This window comes from Dioscorea cayenensis, unplaced genomic scaffold (genome assembly GCF_009730915.1).
Source record: "Dioscorea cayenensis subsp. rotundata cultivar TDr96_F1 unplaced genomic scaffold, TDr96_F1_v2_PseudoChromosome.rev07_lg8_w22 25.fasta BLBR01001845.1, whole genome shotgun sequence".
Classification (NCBI taxonomy): domain Eukaryota; kingdom Viridiplantae; phylum Streptophyta; class Magnoliopsida; order Dioscoreales; family Dioscoreaceae; genus Dioscorea; species Dioscorea cayenensis.
Window position 1 is genome coordinate 28,627 of NW_024088236.1, and position 18,635 is coordinate 47,261.

At 33.4% G+C, this 18,635-nt stretch overlaps 1 protein-coding gene across 2 annotated transcripts; it reads right to left on the bottom strand.

Annotated features, from left to right (window-relative positions):
• Positions 1–1,003: 1,003 nt before the first annotated feature.
• On the bottom strand, positions 1,004–5,459 carry LOC120257079 (calcium uptake protein, mitochondrial-like). 2 transcript variants are annotated; one of them, XR_005535509.1, is made up of 9 exons: positions 5,105–5,459; positions 4,502–4,569; positions 3,950–4,173; positions 3,708–3,791; positions 2,571–2,784; positions 2,117–2,293; positions 1,913–2,032; positions 1,405–1,728; positions 1,005–1,332 (listed from the first exon to the last, which is right to left on the bottom strand). XR_005535509.1 is itself a non-coding variant. In XM_039264703.1 (8 exons), exons 1-8 carry the CDS (start codon positions 5,418–5,420, stop codon positions 1,507–1,509), a joined length of 1,425 nt encoding a protein of 474 aa, XP_039120637.1. In that variant the 5' UTR covers positions 5,421–5,459; the 3' UTR covers positions 1,004–1,506. The 2 variants fall into 2 exon arrangements, 1 of the variants encoding a protein (XP_039120637.1); XM_039264703.1 differs by having other exon boundaries at positions 1,004–1,728.
• Positions 5,460–18,635: the final 13,176 nt, after the last annotated feature.

The window sequence follows — 18,635 nt, forward strand, 5'->3', positions numbered from 1 at the left end:
AAAAAAATTTTGAGCAAGTCATCTATATTTTAGAATTTTTATTATTTTTTATTATATAATTTATTCTATTATTGGAATACTTTGGATTAACAATAGTACGGATTACTTAACTCGTAAGAAACGTGAGAATAAAAGAGGGCACTAAAGTGTTGATAGATAATACTCTAAAGAACAATTCGAAAGTGAAAAATATTGAACGTTCTTGATATTACGGTCAAAAGTTATCTTGGTTGGTGGAAAGTAGAGACACAAAACAAAACAAAAGGTCCTTCTCACCTTGACGAACACATTGTAGTATATTTAAGAAAGCTGATTTCCAACCACAAAAGGCCATTTAAATTTTTGTTTTAAATATTAAAAATGATCATTCTATTTTACGTTTTTTCATTTCTTTACTCACTTTAATATAAAATCTACTTTTTTAATCTTCGTATTTATACATTTTTATTCTTTTTTTTTATCCTTTCAACCAAAAAAAAGATTTATTAATTGGAGAGACCAAAGTGATAAAAATGTATAAATAGAAAAACCAAAAAAACGAATTTTATATTAAAAAACTAAAACAACAGAAAATACAAAATAGAAAGACCATTTTAATATTTTTGACCAAATATATACGTGTACATATATTTACACTCCTTAAACAAAAACACTTCAAAAATAATATTTTAACAAAAATATTAAAATATATGTAAAATTTAACTCTTACGGATAGATTAATGAACCCATGTAAATCTTCAAGTTGTTCAACGGGTACATTTGCCTAATTATTTTGTTAAATTTGATGAAAGGAAAAATTACCAATAAACCCTTATGAAAATAAATTAATTACTCATGCTTATATACACAATTAAAATAGTAAAACAATAAAATACCCAATTTAACCCTCCTATAATTTTACCATCTGTTATAAAGTCACAATTTTAAAACAAGTTGGTGCATCAAAACCAAATCAAGAATCCCAGTTTTGTAGCTCCAAAAAACTTAAAACAAGCAAAAGGTAATAAAAACATAAATCTAACAGCGCTTTCTTGAATCTCACAAGGCATATATATATACAGTATTTCCATGCTATATATATATATATATATATATATTCCAAACATGTAACTAAACCAGATTGAACTAAAACTATTGCCAACTTATCATATAAACAACTTTTACAACATGACTATGCAAGACACGCCATAGTTATTTATATGTACAAACCTAACTAGACAACCATTCTTCCCACCATCAGCTTCAATTTTCCCAGACCCTTCTTTCCTTTTTCTATTTTTATCTTCCGAATGGTCACGGCCAAGATCCGAAGGGTTCTCATTGTGCCAAAACCTGTTCATGCCCAAAAGATCAGATGCGAAAAGATAAATACTCTAAGAACTTTTCGATTATCACTGAGCTTACTATTCTCCATATATATCTAGCATGTCAGTCTTCGATATCACCGGGCTTTTCGAACAATTGTAAAACGATGTAGGATTGTTGTCGCAGGTCAAGAACGATGGATCATGACTGCATTGCCATCTGATCCAAGTCGCGCGGCTTGGAACAACTAAACCAGCATGAGAGGAATCCTGTGAGCCCTGTGGTAGCTGGCTGGGCCATGTCAGTCTCCCTTCTGTGCAAAACTCTCAAGAACTCCTCAGAGCTTAAATTACCATCACGGTTCGTATCAAAGACGTGGAAAATGATATTGACCACATTATCACTGATGGGAGTACCACAAACCTTCAAAAGATAAGAAATAGAATATTGTAAAAATAAGGATTTCAATGCGCATGTAAAACCCGCCAGGAAGAAGAACAGAACTCATGTCAGGCAATATACATGAAAAAACGGAAACCAACTGAAATGCAAAATCACCAAAGTTGAAATTCAAGTTTGCATGGAGAGTAAAACTACCAAGACATACCTGAGATGCAGCTCTTTGGAAATCCTGCTTTGTCAACAAGCCATTTATTTTTCCATAGCTGAATATAGCCAGGGTCAAGGGTTTTAATCTTCTACGCAACTCTGCGAAGGCTTTGAATTCCTGAAAGTTTCAGAAATAAAATTAATAAATACACAATGACAAAGAGAGAATAAAAAAAATAGCATAAAAAGATGTTGAGCTCACCTCAAAGGTAACACGCATGCTTTTTATATCTGGGTATTGATCTAATTCATCTGCTCGATCAAGAAACTTGTTTATATGATTAATGTCAGCAGAAGCAACCATTGACAATGCAAAATCTTTTGCAGGAATGGTACCCCTCGAATTGAAGTCATAGTGAGCAAACTCTAAGCGCACAATCTGTGAAAATTAAGCAGTTTATACTATCAGAAGAAATGGATGCTAGTGAATAAGTGATGAGAAATGATTAATCTAAGTGCAGAATCTCCATACAGACATTCCATCACTTCATTGAATAATTTTATTGGAAAAAGATAGATGATCAATTACGTTCTCATCAAAAAAATTAAAAAAATTAAGAAAAACGAACAGCTAGAAAAGATATTATGTGAGGGTAAAATCAGAAGGGAACATCAAGCCATGCCGGATAACTTAACAATGGTGTAAATTTGAATACCTCATCATGCAAATCCCTCAAAAGTTGGACAAATTTATCATGCTGGAGGCGTCCATTTCCATCCTTGCCAAAGAAGTGCTCTACAAGGCCCCCATTTTCCACAGACTTATCTACTTTAAGACCTAAACGCAATCCATTTTTGTGGCAAGCCCCTTGTCTATTATAGGTTCGCATCAATGCCATCACCTTTTTAAACTCATCCCTTTCAATTTCTCTGTCAGAAGTACAGAGCCAATAAGTCAAAATTATGATAAAACAAAAGATAGTTAAATATGTATCAGAGACCTCATTTACCATCAATTTAACACAAACTGATGGTTGAATTAGTCAAATATACTGGGTCTTAATCTGGGCTCGAGACAAGAGTATTTAGCTGCACATGAATGATCACGAGTGAACAAGAAAGTAGAAACTACAAACTGACATCAGATACTCAAACTCAATGAACTTAAATCAGTACATATCACTTGCTATCAAAGCTGCACCACGTAGAATTCAACCAAGAACAACACTTTCAATTCTCTAAAAGAGAATCGCAGACACCATCTATGCATAATTCAAGTTCCACAATGATGAACAATACCAGAATATGCACAAAATTACATTACCCTTAAATTTTTATGCAATACAGTTTTTAAATGGATAACACTCCCCAATCTATGAAAAGAATGTTCTCTAGTTTGTGTAAGAACCTGTAGACAACTGTTCCCACATTATTTGAGGATCGTAAGGGATGACCCATGAAACATTCTGACAGGCCCATGACAAAATATTTGCAAGCCATCAACCATGTGACACCTAGTTATAATCTATGACAGGATTTGGTTGTTAAGACAGCAAACTAGGCTGGCATCAACATAAATCAATACAAGTTTTAATTGTACACTATGATTGGGACCTCTTCTTTCTAGCTCCTTGTGAAACCAGTGAATCATATGATCTATTCCCCAAAGATAAGTTTGCTTACAAAATTTCTAACTACATAAAATCAATGGGGTCGTGACTTAAATAGATAAATTATATATTTGCAATGTTCAATTAATTCCACAGAATTTAGTATTCAAGTAGAATTAAATGCAGCTATCCAAACCACATCCTATCATAAATCAGTCAAAAGACATCATTTGCAGAACCTACCCGCTATTATCAATGTCAAACATTTTAAATGCTGCACTGAAGCTGGATTCAGGAATGCTGAGCAATGTGACAAAAAAGATATACCTGTAGAAGAAAAATGACAAACCCTTAAAAACTTCATGAAGAAAAAAAAGAAAAGCACATGAGAATATATACAAGAGTTGTCCAGATCAAGCTATACAATCAGCAGAAGATCAACTGACATCAAAAATGAAGAAAAGAAAAAAAAGGTAGAAACGCACTCCGGGAAAGAAATGAGCCCATCATTGTTAGTATCAAAAAGCATAAAGAATTTTGATGGTGCACAATGCAGTTCACCAGGTTTGCGCTCTCCTCTAAGATACCCTTCTCTGATGGCGTGTGATTCGGATGGAGGGAACACAGGAACTACTGCTCTCATCAGATCTGCGGGTAACATAAATACCTCTCCTTCTGGACTTTGAAAAGATGCAAAGTATTCAAATATCTGAAACCAAAATATGAAATGAGTGCTCTTGCACAACCTACTAATTATACAGTATCTGGATACTTATGCATGCTCACAAACTTTTATAACTGCTAGCAAACCTATGTCCAAATTAAAGATCATTTTAATTTTGAAGACCACTTCCAATCTTCAAACAGCAAATAATTTAGGCCATATAATTCTTTATGTTTGGTTAATGGCATTGAAATTCTTTGATTTTGTTTTTTTAAATTAAATGTGCTAAATACCATAAGCCCAACCTTTTCACAATAAGGATAGCATAACAACCAAACATAACATTGGTCAAACAAAAGACAGTGTAAGATACCTTTTCAGGAGAACTTAGCAACCTTATTCTTTTCTCATAGTTGAAGAATACTCTCCTTCGATATGATTCTGCAACCGCAAGGAAAAATGAGTAAGATAAATAAATATCGGCAATTTATTTAAACCCAACATAATGCAGAATCATGGCAAACTAAAGGAAACAATACAATGCTTAGTAAGTACAATGCTAACACAAGAAAACAGCTTTCACAAAGAATAAGAAAGACAGTTGCAGAGTCATGGCAATACAGAAGTCATTCTATTCAAAACTCTCTTCAAAACAATAGTATACATGTTTATTCATCTTCATCTGTGATGTATTACTATTTTTTCACCAAACTGAGCTAATTCCACTGTTCAAACATAAAAATAAGGTAAAAACTAAAGTAGATCTAAATCATCCATGAAACCAATACCAAGAAAACCATCATCTTGATTCTAAAACACTATGATTCATCTCTCTATAATAAATTTTTCACTCAAAATCAAGTCAAAATTTAAAAACAATCAAATTCAAAACCCTGAAAACTCATGAAACCAAAATCAAAACCTCAAAAAGCGCAACAAGAAACGCAAACAATTAACACAATCCAAGAAACCATACCTCCAAGTAAGAATTTCGGCTTTTTCTCAGCGATCGTATTCCAAAACCCACGCGGCCGCTCCAAACTGGCGATCCCGGGATCCTCCAAAGAGCTCGCAGATTCAGACGAAGGCGAAGCAAGGAGAAAAACCCCAAAAGCCGATGCTCCCACAGCAAACGCCCCAGCGACCGCCTTGGCAAGCGGAGGGAGACCACCATCGGGGAGGCTTCGGTCCTTCTCGACCCCGCCGGCGGCCGCACCGGCGGAGACCGATCGGAGAAGGCAGAGCCGTTGGATTGGAGATCGACGGAGGATCGAAGAGAAGGATGACAACATCGCGAGATCGATGAAAAAAGCGAAGCGAGAGATCCCAGATCGAGGTATTGAAAGCGGTTTATAAGCTTTGATAGCGCCAGTTTAGATAAGTGATTTTTTATTAAATTTTTTGGGATTGAGAGATCTTGACCGTTGATTTAGTGGTGCTGGCACATTGGACGGTCAGATCTCTGGGGAGTTTGGTCTTCTTGTCTTAGTATGAGTTTGATATATACACCCACTGTTTTGTGGATTTCCACCTATTTTTTTAAATATTTTTTTAGATATACTTTGGATAGAAAGGAGAGGGATATGTAATATTTATTTTTTAGGATTTAAATTTTATTTAAATAAATGTTTAGGATTTGGACATTTGAGATAAATATGATAATTTGAATCTAATTCGTATTTAAATTATCAGTAATTAAAAATTAAGCATTTTAAATAAAAGTAGTGGTGTATAATATTATTATTTAAATTCTATATCTGGTATTAGTCTTTTATCTAATTCTCTAGTGAATACTCATTTCCATCTAAAAAGAGAATAAATAAATTGAAAGAGTTTAGATTTTTTATTTTTTAGTCTTTTTACTGTTTTGTTTAATTTGCTATAGTTAGTGGTAAGTGATCTTATATCCATTATCATTTAATTATTTAATTAATATGATATTATATGGTGTTCTCCGGTTAATTTTTAACAAAATATGTATATTTTGAAATTTTCAATTATTATATTTCTCATATAATTGATATTATATATTTATCATATATAATTTGTAAAACAAATTGCGAATATTTTTATGTTTAAAATGATTTTTTTTTCATATAATTCAAATTTCACCTATTTTTTTAATGAAAATAATCAGGGTATTTAGAATTAGCATGAATATCTTGTTCAAGCAGCATGGAGTGGGTGGTTTTATGAAATACAGTGGGTGGATATAACAAAGGGCAGCCAACAGAATTCATTCTTTTCTTTGCTTGGATTTTTTTTGGCTGGAAAATTATATAAAAAATAAAAAAATAAAACACGGCTGTTTGTGGCACCCTGAAAAAGTGACTCTGTGTGTCCTACCATAATAATGAAATTATTAATAATGTTTTTTTAAATAAGATATATGACATCATTTTAGGAAATGTCTATTTCATGGTAAGTACTTCTACCTAACATTCCAAAATTTATAGTAACAGTATGTTATCCTTAATTTTTATAAGAGGAAAGTATTTAATAGTCTTTGAAAAATTTGCACTTTTCCTGTTACTCCATGTTTAGTTTCCATTTTTCTTGAAGGTCCCTCTTTTTATTAAACTTTTTTTTTTTCAGTTCAGATTCCACAAACGGTGTGGAATCTGAAATTAAGTGGCAATGAAAATTACTAAAGTGCCCCCCTCAGTTAAGAAACTTCTCCAGCAGTACAAAATGACGAGATCACCCTTCATTTTATTTTTCTTCTTCTTATTTATTATTTATTCTTTTTTTATTTATTATTTGTTTATTATTTATTAATGTTATTTTTATTTATTTATTTATTATTTATTCTTCTATGGATAAAATCTTTATTTAAACATATGAACATTTTTTCAAATACAAATCCATAACACTAGAAATACATAAACACAGGAAAACAGACGGTAAACTGGAAAATTGTATAGCACATAAGTACAACTATAATTACACAGAAATAAGCATAATTACACAGAAACACTTTATAATATACAAGAACATCTAACATTACATAGAAATACATGGTATTACACTGGAAGCACATAAACTGTCACGCCTCGAACCTAACCAGGCATGTGGCAATCACCACGACAACAAGAAGTGGGTCCCACAATGGCCCCCACCTTTAAGTCGCCGTAAGGCTAAACATAAACCTGTTATCACATTTACTAAAATAGGGGACAAAATCAACAATGAAAATTTAATAGGGTTCCCTCACAACAGGGACCCTAAATACAAGAGAACATCAACAATAATACATACCAAGGTTTTCTACTTACAATACAAAAGGTACAATATAAAAACAATACATAAAGGTCAAGTCTAGTGGATCCATAAAGTTTACATGCACACTGCAACCAACCTTGACAAGGAGAACAAATAAAATGCCTGCACAGCACAACACGTCCAATGTCGCAATCTGTGAAAGAATAGACGAGAGTGGTGAGTAACAAGTGTTACCCAATGAGTGGTGACAACATAGATATAACAAAGAAATAAAGTATTTCAAAATTTTTTTTTATTTACCACCATAGAAATAACATGTAAACATACTTTCCAAGTATTCAACAGGTTAACAAACAACATAATGATTATCAATAGTATAAGCAAGTAACATTTTCCAACACAAGGAACATAGTTTAAAATACAGGCTGGCCTCAAACAATTGCTAAGCTAGTCGTGGCCGCGACTAGCTACGGGACCACCAAAGTGTCTTAAAACCTTATATATATATATATATATATATATATATATATATATGTTGCCTTTCCTTGGTGTTGGCCACTGAGATTGCCGTGTAGTGACCCCGGGTTTCTCACATAAAAGAATCCCCTGTCAATGGCTCCACACACCTCTTGACCAGGGTAAACACAGAGTTAACCACGCCGCCTCCTATTAGGCCAGACCGTGGAACTCCACACTGCAGTGTCGGACTAAAGTCCGTAGTTACCATTAAAATCAAATTACAAGAATAAAATTCTTTCCAAATTTCCAACTCAAGGAAATTCATCATACAATGTTTAAATGCGGAAATGTGCATCAAACCTTATTCCATTTGCATATAACATACTTACACACATGTTTATTCCAAAACAAATACATATAAGTATTCTAGGTTTAGCCATTTTAATAATTTCATACTAAATATATATATATATATACTAAATGAAATCCAAAGCGTCAAATTTATGTTATAAAACACATAAAGAAAAACTGCAATACTCTTGTTTGTTAAATCTATGCATTTATGAATTAAACCACTCATTGAACCAGTCGTCTCGCCTCGAGACGCGCTTCTCACTGATCGGCGATTTCCTTCCCTTTGGAGGATGCTTCGCCACCTAGATACAAGCAGGGAATCCAAGTACTAATGAACACAAGAATGAAAGCTAAAAATGCACGTGAATGTATTTATACGTGCCGAACATGAAACCTTAGATTTTTAGGGCAAAACAACGTCATTTTGGACCCAAACGACATCGGAATGGAGTAAACCTAGCTCTAATGATTTTAGGGTAAGAAGGGCTTCGATTTGGACCATAGAAATACCAGAAAATGTCAAGATTTTTTTGATACTGTAGTAACTTCGGGATTACTACAGTAAAATCAGCCCATATACTATGATTTTCTCCCAATTTACAATACTAAATCAAGAAATTTCTTCAAGAACATACTCATACATGAATAACAAGTCATTTGCTTCAATTTGAGCCTATAAACAACCAAATTCATGGAGAAATCTAGATTTTTAAAAATTTCTAAAAACAAAGAAATACGAGGAGTATACGGGATAATATGCTTGGATCGAAGCCTTACCTTATTCACAAGTGAAGGAGGAAGGGAAAGGATGGTTGGTTCGCATGAAAAAAAAATTTTGTTTCTAAGGTTGATGGTTGGCCGAAGGCAAGGAGTAAGTGAAGAAGAAGAAAGAAAGGAAAAGGCCAGGTTGGTTAACTTTGTTTCTCCCTTTTTTTTATATAGAGAATGACCTAATTGCTCTCCTAATAGAAAAATAAAAGAAAATGGATCCAAATAACGGAATTGCCCCCAGGTTTTCACATAAAATCTACTATGCAAATATGCAAGAATGCCACTACTGCTAAATGACCATTTTACCCCTAATGCAAACTTAAAATCTAAAGAGGCCCGAGGTCTAAATCAGGACAGGGTACAACATAAACTATATATACACCTACATGTAAACGTACACATAGACTGTACAAAACTTTCAAATAGGTAAAATAACTGCGTAAATGATTTTTGATTATTAGTCCACAATAAATGCATTACAGGATTGACAATTATATCCCATCTCTTGTAGGAGCATTTCCGGACTCGTAGGTTGACAACACTGTTGTGATCGTCAACCACTTCGTAAGTATTATCGATTAATCGGTCCACCTGCAAAAACCGATTGTCTTGACAATTTGTTCAAGCTTCTTACGTATCTCGGGGCAAAGGTATGTATCCCACCTAGCCGACACTTCTTACGTATCTCAGGGCAAAGGTATGTATCCCACCTAGCTGACATTTCGCACAACTCAGCTAGCATGTTCATAAGTTTAAACCTACGCGTTAATACACGGGAGAAACCAATTAAAATTTGGTAATTTATATAAACAATTAATGTTACACAAACCTAAAATAATACATAGCAATGTACAATTTTACGCATTAACTATATTTACTACACAGGTAGTGATAATATTACACACGAACGTAATATCGTACACACATACCTAAAATAATATATAGGACTATACTGTTTTACACATTAACATTAGGTAGTACACAAGTATGAAAAATATTATACATTAACAGATTTATCTACACATGACTATCTAATACTACATAAGAACAAATGAGTTTACACTTTTAACGAAAAATTTTACAAACTAACATTTACTAATACACAGAATAACACTAAACTATAGATTTAATCTAACCTTATAGAATCGATCATGCTCGTTACCAGTAAATGTCTTGCCTCTTTGATCATTGAAAGACTCCTCCGCTATATTCGATTACATCTCGCACCACCGAATACCCTTGACAAATAGTTAGACTAATGATCAATGTTGAACTTGTGTAACAACCAAGCATGTGCATCGAACTCTTTAGATGTGTACGCGTACGCAATTTTGATAATTGCTGCCCAACATTGTTCTTTCAATGCTTTCCTGAGTCTACCATTGACTTTTATGAAGTTGGCCTCTAAATGGCGCAGACAATAACCATGTGGTGATGAGAGGAAGACTCTCACAACTACGTTCACAAGACCCTTGAATTAATGCGAGATTAATGTAATAAATGAATGTAATAATTTCTACGTAGTCATCTTGACCGTAAAATACCTCCCCGAAAGTAGCAAGAAACAAAGTCCAATTCTCATCTGTTTCATTATCAACCACAATGAATGCTACATGGAAGATACCTTCATTGTCATCTTTGTCGGTTACACCTAATAGAATCCTGCCATATTTACCAAGCAAATATATTCTGTCAACAAAAAGTAATGACATGTACTCCTGCTTGAACCCCAACAAACAAGCCCGAAATGAGAAGAACACGCGTTTAAATCGCTCAACATCATTCTCAATGATGGCAATACTGAGCGCCCCTGCGGGAGGATGTTCGGACAAAAAAGTCTCGACATCGGCGTTCATGCTTGCTAAGAAGGAGTCCCCGCATGATAATGCATAACACAGACATACCACTAAAATGTTTATTACACACAAAACCTAAAAACTATACAGAAACAGATAATATTACACAAGAACGCATAATATGACACAGAAAGTACTTATATTACACAACAAATACTATTACTATAGGAAACACATGAAGCTAATTTAATACACATAAAAGTATTTAATTACACAGAAACACACAAATTAAAGGTAACCAGCACTCGATTCGGCAAAGCATTTTGTACGAGTCAGGTGTCACGAACATCACCCTTACCCGAGAAACGTCCAGTGCTCACCGCTCACATATGTCACCCATTACTGTTTCCCACGAGCTCAATACGGTGAATTGAAGTAGATGTCCTTATCCTTTGTATTGCACCATGGCACAAAAGGTTTCTATTGATTATGATGACCTGCATATAATTTGAAAAAGCTACAAAGGTTATTGGTTGTTACTTACTATAAAAGATGAGAAGATGAAGAACCTCAAAAAAGCTTTTTCCACGGCCTCTAGAAGATGAAGAATAAAAGATAAAATGATGATGAACCTAAGAAATCTCTTTTCATAGCATCTAAAAAGCAAGGTTGTCAGACCCGGACCGGCCCGGCCGGTTCAACCGGAAAAACCGGGAACCGGCCATGTGGCCGGCCCGGGTATACCCCATTGACCCGGGTATTAAAAAACCCGGTATTAACCCGGTGACCCGGGCGGTTCAACCGGGAACCGGTTGACCTGGCCGGGTCAATCGGGTCACAATGTTTAATTTTTTTTTACATTATTTAATAATTTACTATTATTTTCTCATTAAAAATCACAAAATTGTGTATATTTATTAATATTAATTTATAATTTATAATCAATAAATAGAATTACAATATATATATATATTATAAACATACCAACAAAAATTAACATTTAAAAATAAAATATATTAATGTGTTATGTAAATACTTTCTAAAAATTTAATTTATTAAGAAAATAAAAGAATAAATGAGTGTAATTTTATTATAAAAATATAAAATTAAAATATTCTAATTAAATAAAAAAATATAAGAAAAATTTAAAAACAAAAATAAAAAAACTCAATTGAGATATAAGAATTAGTGAATTAAATTTCTTATTTATTTTTAACAAAATCAACCAATAAACAAATAAATAAATAAATAACATTGAGAGAAGTACGATAATTATATATTAATATATTAAATTTGTAAATATTTAAAAAATGTACAAATAAATAACATAATTAGAAAACTCTACTGTATATAAAGTCATTTATCAATTTAAATATCAAATTTGAGTATGTTTTTATAATATAATTATGGGTTTAATATTATATTTGCTTATTATTAATTATTATTATATTTTTTATATTTAATTATTGACCCCGGTTCAACCCCGGTTCGACTCGGTCGAACCCATTGACCCCTGACCTCTGGGCTTAGCCGGGTCATTGCCCCGGCCGGGTCTGACAACCTTGCTAAAAAGTGTAGAATAATAAGGAAGACAATGAAGAATCGAAGGAGAACAAAAAACTGAAAAGATTCATACAAAAAAAGTAGATAAAAAAAAATGAAAAGGTTGAGACATTTGAAGCTTCCTTAGAATTTGGTTTAACTTTTTTTCAAAAGTTGATGTGACATGGAGGGAAAAATTCCTCCAATCTTTGTTTTTGAGATAAGGGACATTTTTGACCATTCACACCAACTTAACTGAGCAAAGACCCGAAAGGGAATGAGAACAATAGAGGAGGAACTATATGGAATATTGAAAAATCATAAGGACTGAACAGGAAAAAGGAAACTTTCTCAGGGACTAAAAAGTAATTTTTTTATAATTACTAAAAAAATAAGAAAATTGCTACCATGGTTATTCCAAAAGTGGTAATGGATAATGTATCCTCATGAAAATTATATTTCTTTATATATTTTTAGAAAATATGTATATATATATATATATATATTTCCTTTTTTTTATTTTTAATCAGAGGTATATATGAGCAAATAAAAATAATTTTTAGAGGTATATGTGCAACTGTCATTTGTACAGGGCATAAAAGTGATTTCTCATTTTTACATGCCACCTTCTCATTTGCTTACTTACCCTCTTAAAAATGAAATATTATTTATAGACTCTTATAAAAAAATAATATTTACTTTCATAATCTTATAAATAATTTTTATTTGTTTATACTACATTTAAATCAGAAGTCAACTAAAAACTTTTATTAAAAAGAAACTATTCTTTACTTACTTCTATTCATTCATATTAAAAAATAAAAATCAGATAAAAAAATTATATTCTAATAAATTTTATGAGTTGATTTTCTATGATAAAAAATATAAGTAAATAAAATATTTTGTATGCACATGTAACTGATAAGTTGGTACTTTTTTTACTTTTATAACTTTATTCACACCTTAATCAAGCTAAACTCATTGGCGGTCCCTTAAGTTTCAAGTTTGAGACATCATTTGCATAAACTCCACAAAACTATATGAATATATTTTATTTTAATTCCTCATGTAAACCCACGTGCATGAGACGTTAATAATCATTAGTTAAATTCGGGTTTATTTCACTGGTGGCCACATAAGTTTCATAAGTATAATATGGCCCACAAAAGTTTTTTTGTAACGCTGTGGTCATTTATATTTACTCCGGTCACATGGATGGCCACAACGGGTTGTTTCGGGCTATTTTCGGCGAAATTGATGATGTGGCTACCATCGTGGCTTATTTAATTCATTACTATATCCACGTGGCAGTCCACCTCAGCAGACGACAGAGTAATGCCGCGTCATCTCCACGTCGGCATCACATGTGGCAGAGTAGAGGGATAAAGTTGCACGTTTAGGGCATTCCACAGGGTCAAAGGTCTCTTCCTTGTCCGAGAGCACCCCCATTTTCTCTCCACAGTAAGCTTGCTTTCCCATACGGCCATCTCATCTCTTCCACCAATCTCAGCCACATTCACCACTGAAAATCCCGGCAACCAACCAGGTAAGCTTCTATTATGATTTTGTTTGAGTTAATCGACATTGTATTAAAGTTCTTTCTTACATGTTGCTCAATTGAACAACATTCTTACTAGATATACAAAGTTGAAGCTTTGATCCCACCAATCCTCCCCGGTAAGCTTCTATTTTGGTTTTGTTTGAGTTAATTGACTGTGTATTAAAGTTCTTTCTTATATGTAGATCAATTGAACAACATTGTTACAGTGTATTAATTGATAGTGTATTTTGGTTTTGTTTAAGTTAATTGACAATGTATTAGTGTGTGTTTGATTTTTTGCATATAGTTCAAAAGAATCAGAACAGGATACACAAAGATGAAGCTTTGATCGTAAAGGTAATGTGTCTATTTTACTTGTATTCGGACCAAAAGAAATTACAAGTAAAGCTAGTGCTTTTTAGCTGATTTTTTTAGTTGTTGGCTTTTGGAAGGAGAGAGGTCACAACTCTTCAGACAAGTAATTTGGTGGTTAGTCTGTTAATGAACTTAATTAATCATTATTAGATATGATAATTAGTTCTTTTTTAGGCATGGATAAAGAGATATCCCATTATGCCTTACAAAAAAATTATACAATTTATGTTTGGATTGATCAAATGTCCTTTCTTTTACTTGGAGGGTCTTCCTTTTACTTGAAGGGTTTATTTGGCTATTGAGGAAAACATAAAAAAAATAATCATATGATTTATTGTGTATGACAAGTTTTATGTACATAACTTGGTGATGAAAATAGGTTTGGTGTAAGTATAATGCTTGTTTCATTATATTAATATGTTGGTAATGTGCTGATTTGTAGATTTTAATAATCTAAATCCTGATTTGTTATTTTATTCCCAAGTGATAGCAAGCAACAAGTGTGATATGGAAGATGATTTGAGTACTGGCTTGGTTGATGAAACAACATCTGAAGAAGAGGATTTCACAGATCCTGACTATGATCATATACTCTTATTCATATTTCAGACAGTGCAAAAGGAAACCCTTGATGATGGTGGTGAACCTGATACTAGTGATGAAGAAAGTGACTCAGAAAATTGCAATTCTGAAGACTTGTTAACAGTGAAAGAAGTAGATGATGATGGTGAAAGTAGATTTCTGGAGTTTAATGAAGAAAAGGATCTCTACAGCCCAAATTAAGAGTTGGAATGGTGTTTAGGGACTTTGACCAATTGAAGAAAGCTTGAAGAAATTGGGGAATCAAGCATAGATTCTAGATTTGGTTCCCGCGGAATGACAAGAAGAGGGTTATTTGTGCATGTCATAACAAGCAATGCTCCTTCAAGATATATGCAGGTCACGTGAAGAAAGATGATCCATCAGTGCAGATTAAAAGTGCCAACCTTGATCACAGCTGTAGGAAAGTCTTCAATAATTTCCATGTAACTTCAAAGTGGCTAGCCAGCAAATACCTTGACAAATACAAGGTTGATCCAAATTGGAGTTGCAATGGTTTAATTAAACAAGTCAAGGATGACCATGGCCTCACAATTTCTGCTATGAAAGCTTGGAGAAACAAAAACTTGGCAATGAAGTGGGTCAATGGAGATGCATCTGAGCAATATACAAAACTGTGTAGGTATGCAGCTGAACTTAAACAAAGTAATCCAAGGAGCACAGTGATTTTGTGGAGAGATGAACAACACTTCAAAGGATTTTATGTTTATTTGAAGCCATTAAAGGATGCCTTTGGGTCAGGTTGTAGGCCATTTATAGGATTGGATGGTTGTTTCCTGAAAGGCTTTTATGATGGGTAGTTACTATCAGCAGTGGGAATTAACCCGAATGACTGTATATTTCCCATTGCATATGCAGTAGTATTGGTGGAAAATACAGAAACATGGACATGGTTTATAGAGCTATTAAGGGATGATTTAGAGATTTGGAACAGCAGATATGTCACCATAATGAGTGATCGGCAAAAGGTTAGTTTTCTATCCTTAAACTACATTATATTTCATGGTAACTGTGATTTAATTTATCCATCGTAACTGTAAGGCTTGAAAAGGGTTGTTCAAGAGATATTCCCAAATGCTGAACACAGAAACTGTGTGAGGCATATCTACACAAATTTCAGGGAGAAGTTCAAAGGGAAAGCCCTAAAAGATTACTTATGGAATGCTGCAAGGGCTTCATATGTTCAAAGGTTTAATTACTAGCTTGGAGAAATAGAGAACGAGAACCCAGATGCAAGAAGATGGCTTGATCACGAGGATAGACCACATGCAAGATGGACCAGGGTATTGTTTGGAACTTCATGCAAGTGTGACATCCTATTAAACAATATTTGTGAGTGCTTCAACAAGTAATTACTTGATACAAGGGATAAGGGAATTATCACAATGTTTGAGATGATCAAACTCAAATTGATGAGGAGGATTAAGAGGAAAAAGGATCAGATGCTGAAATATAAGGGAATTATATGCCCAAAGATCAAAAAAAGGCTTAACCAAATGAAGGAAGAGGCTCAGTGCTACACGGCAGATTTTTCAGGTGGACCCAAGGTTCAAGTCATAAGGATTGAAGGTTCCTTCGTTGTTGATATGATTGAGCATACTTGCACATGCAGGAGGTGGGAATTAACAGGTTTGCCACGCCCTCATGCAATCAGTGCCATATATGGCAATAATCAGCAACAAGAGGAGTTTGTACATGCTGCATACCTGGTGTCCACATATCTAAGGGTCTATAAGCATTACATAAACCCCACCAACAGTGAAGAACTTTGGCCAGAGGTGAATGATGGCACAAGAGTGATCCCACCTCCAATGGGGAGAAGAAAAAAGGGAAGGAAAGCAACTGCAAGGAGAAAAGAGCCTGAGGAAATTGAAAAAGCCTTGAAGAAATCAAATTCAGATTCCAACACTTCTGGCAAAAGCAAACAAAAATTGGCAAGAAAGGGTTTAAGCATAATAAAATGTAGCATTTGCCATGCAACATGCCACAATAAAAGGCTCCATTATAAAGTAAGGGGTTTCTGTCTTATTTCAGTTCCAATGCAACAAAAATTAATTTGTTTCAGCTAATAAAATTATTTTTCTAATGATTGCAGGGCAAACCTTCAAATCTTGGTGTGAAAAGACAGAAACTATTTCTTGTATTGTTTCTATATATATATATATATATATATATATATATATATATATATTTGCATTTATGATGAGTTGCAAAGATGTATTACTTATTTTATCTATGTTTTCTTTACAGAGGAGAAAGAATGTTGCACCAGAAAATGCTTCAAGTGGCAGTGCTGCACCTCCTGATGTCATTGGTATCCAACAGTCTCAGTCCATTCAACCTATTGATATTACAAGCCAGGGACAAACTCTAAATGTGAGAATCAATAGGTCAAGCAATGTCGATGTAGCTAACTTGGGGAATGTTATCTACTGCACAGGAGCAACTCAATCTCCACCTGCAAACATGGCTTCTTCCCCAGTCAGAACTAATCTTGATGCCAACCTAAGTCATGTGTGAAGCTGCAGATTGCCAATGTTTTAATATAGACTGCTAATATTTTTCTTTAATGTAAATTAGGAATTGAATAGTTGGGAATTGTATCAGTTTCCAACTTTAATGTGGTTGTTATTCTGTGTTGTTTAATGTCTCAAAATTCTATTGACTGACGCTTTAATTTGGATATGTGTTGTTTAATTGTTCCGTGTTGTGTTATGTCTTCTTTAAATATTATGTAGAATTTATGTAGTTTTCTTCCAAATTTCTGCAGATTTTCTTTTGTTCAGAATGCTTGTATTGTTTGTATTGTGTAGAATTTCTGCAGTTTTCTTCCAAATTTTTGCAGATTTCTATTGTGCTGAATGTTTGCATTGTTTGTATTGTGTAAAATTTCTGCAGTTTTATTCCAGATTTCTATAGATTTCTATTGTGTAGAACAACTTGGTGTTTGTATTGTGTAGAATTTCTGCAGCTCTTCCAAATTTGTTCAGCTCTTCCCACATTTCTGTATTGTTTCTAATGTTTGTATTGTGTATATTTTTTGCTGTGTTTTTAGTTGCTCTTCCCGATTTCGATGATCCGATGTAGCTTTTTTTCTCGATTTTTTCCCTAGGTTTTAGCTTTGCATGCAAACCAAGGCAATGTTTGTATTGTGTAGTATTTTTCCCCAGGTTTTAGTACCTATTCCCATGATTCAGTTATGCGATATTGTCTAATTTTTTTCCCCAGGTTTTAGTACCAGATTTTTCCCTAGGTTTAGCATTGCATACAAATTTGTACATTCTCTATTTTTCCCCAGGTTTAAGTACCATATTTTTCCCCAGGTTTAGCATTGCATACAAATTTGTACATTCTCTATTTTCCCCTAGGTTTTAGTACCAAAATTTTCCCCAGGTTTAGCATTGCATACAAATTTTTCTCTATTTTTCCCCAGGTTTTAGTAACTCTTTCCCCAAGTTTCTGCAGTTTTATTCCAATGAACTAGGGCTAGCTTTTTTTCCCATTTTCTTTCCCCAGGTTTTATACAAATTATTGTACAAATTGGTACAATAATTCTGCAGATTTTGAAGATTCTGCAGATTTGATTTTCATTCAATTACACAACTAAAAATTGTTCAATAATTTTGAGAAATTCTTAGGAGAAAGTTGCCAACCATAATTGGTAGGTGAAAATTGCACAATTGAAATAATAATTCAAATGAAGAAACAAATGGATAATAATAACTCAAATTAAGTTGCACAATAGACCTAATAACAAATACAAACACTGGAGAATTTCTCACATTGACACTTAGGCTGTGAAGTAAATTTAAATGAAGCAAATTTAACTTCTCACAATCTTGTAAGCA

Coding starts and splice junctions, on each gene's coding strand:
- LOC120257079 (XM_039264703.1), bottom strand. CDS start 5,420: ATGTTGTCATCCTTCTCTTCGATCCTCCGTCGATCTCCAATCCAACGG. Junction 2,294..2,570: donor TGAGGGATTTGCATGATGAG/GTATTCAAATTT, acceptor TAATTTTCACAG/ATTGTGCGCTTAGAGTTTGC. Junction 1,729..1,912: donor TCCAAAGAGCTGCATCTCAG/GTATGTCTTGGT, acceptor TATCTTTTGAAG/GTTTGTGGTACTCCCATCAG.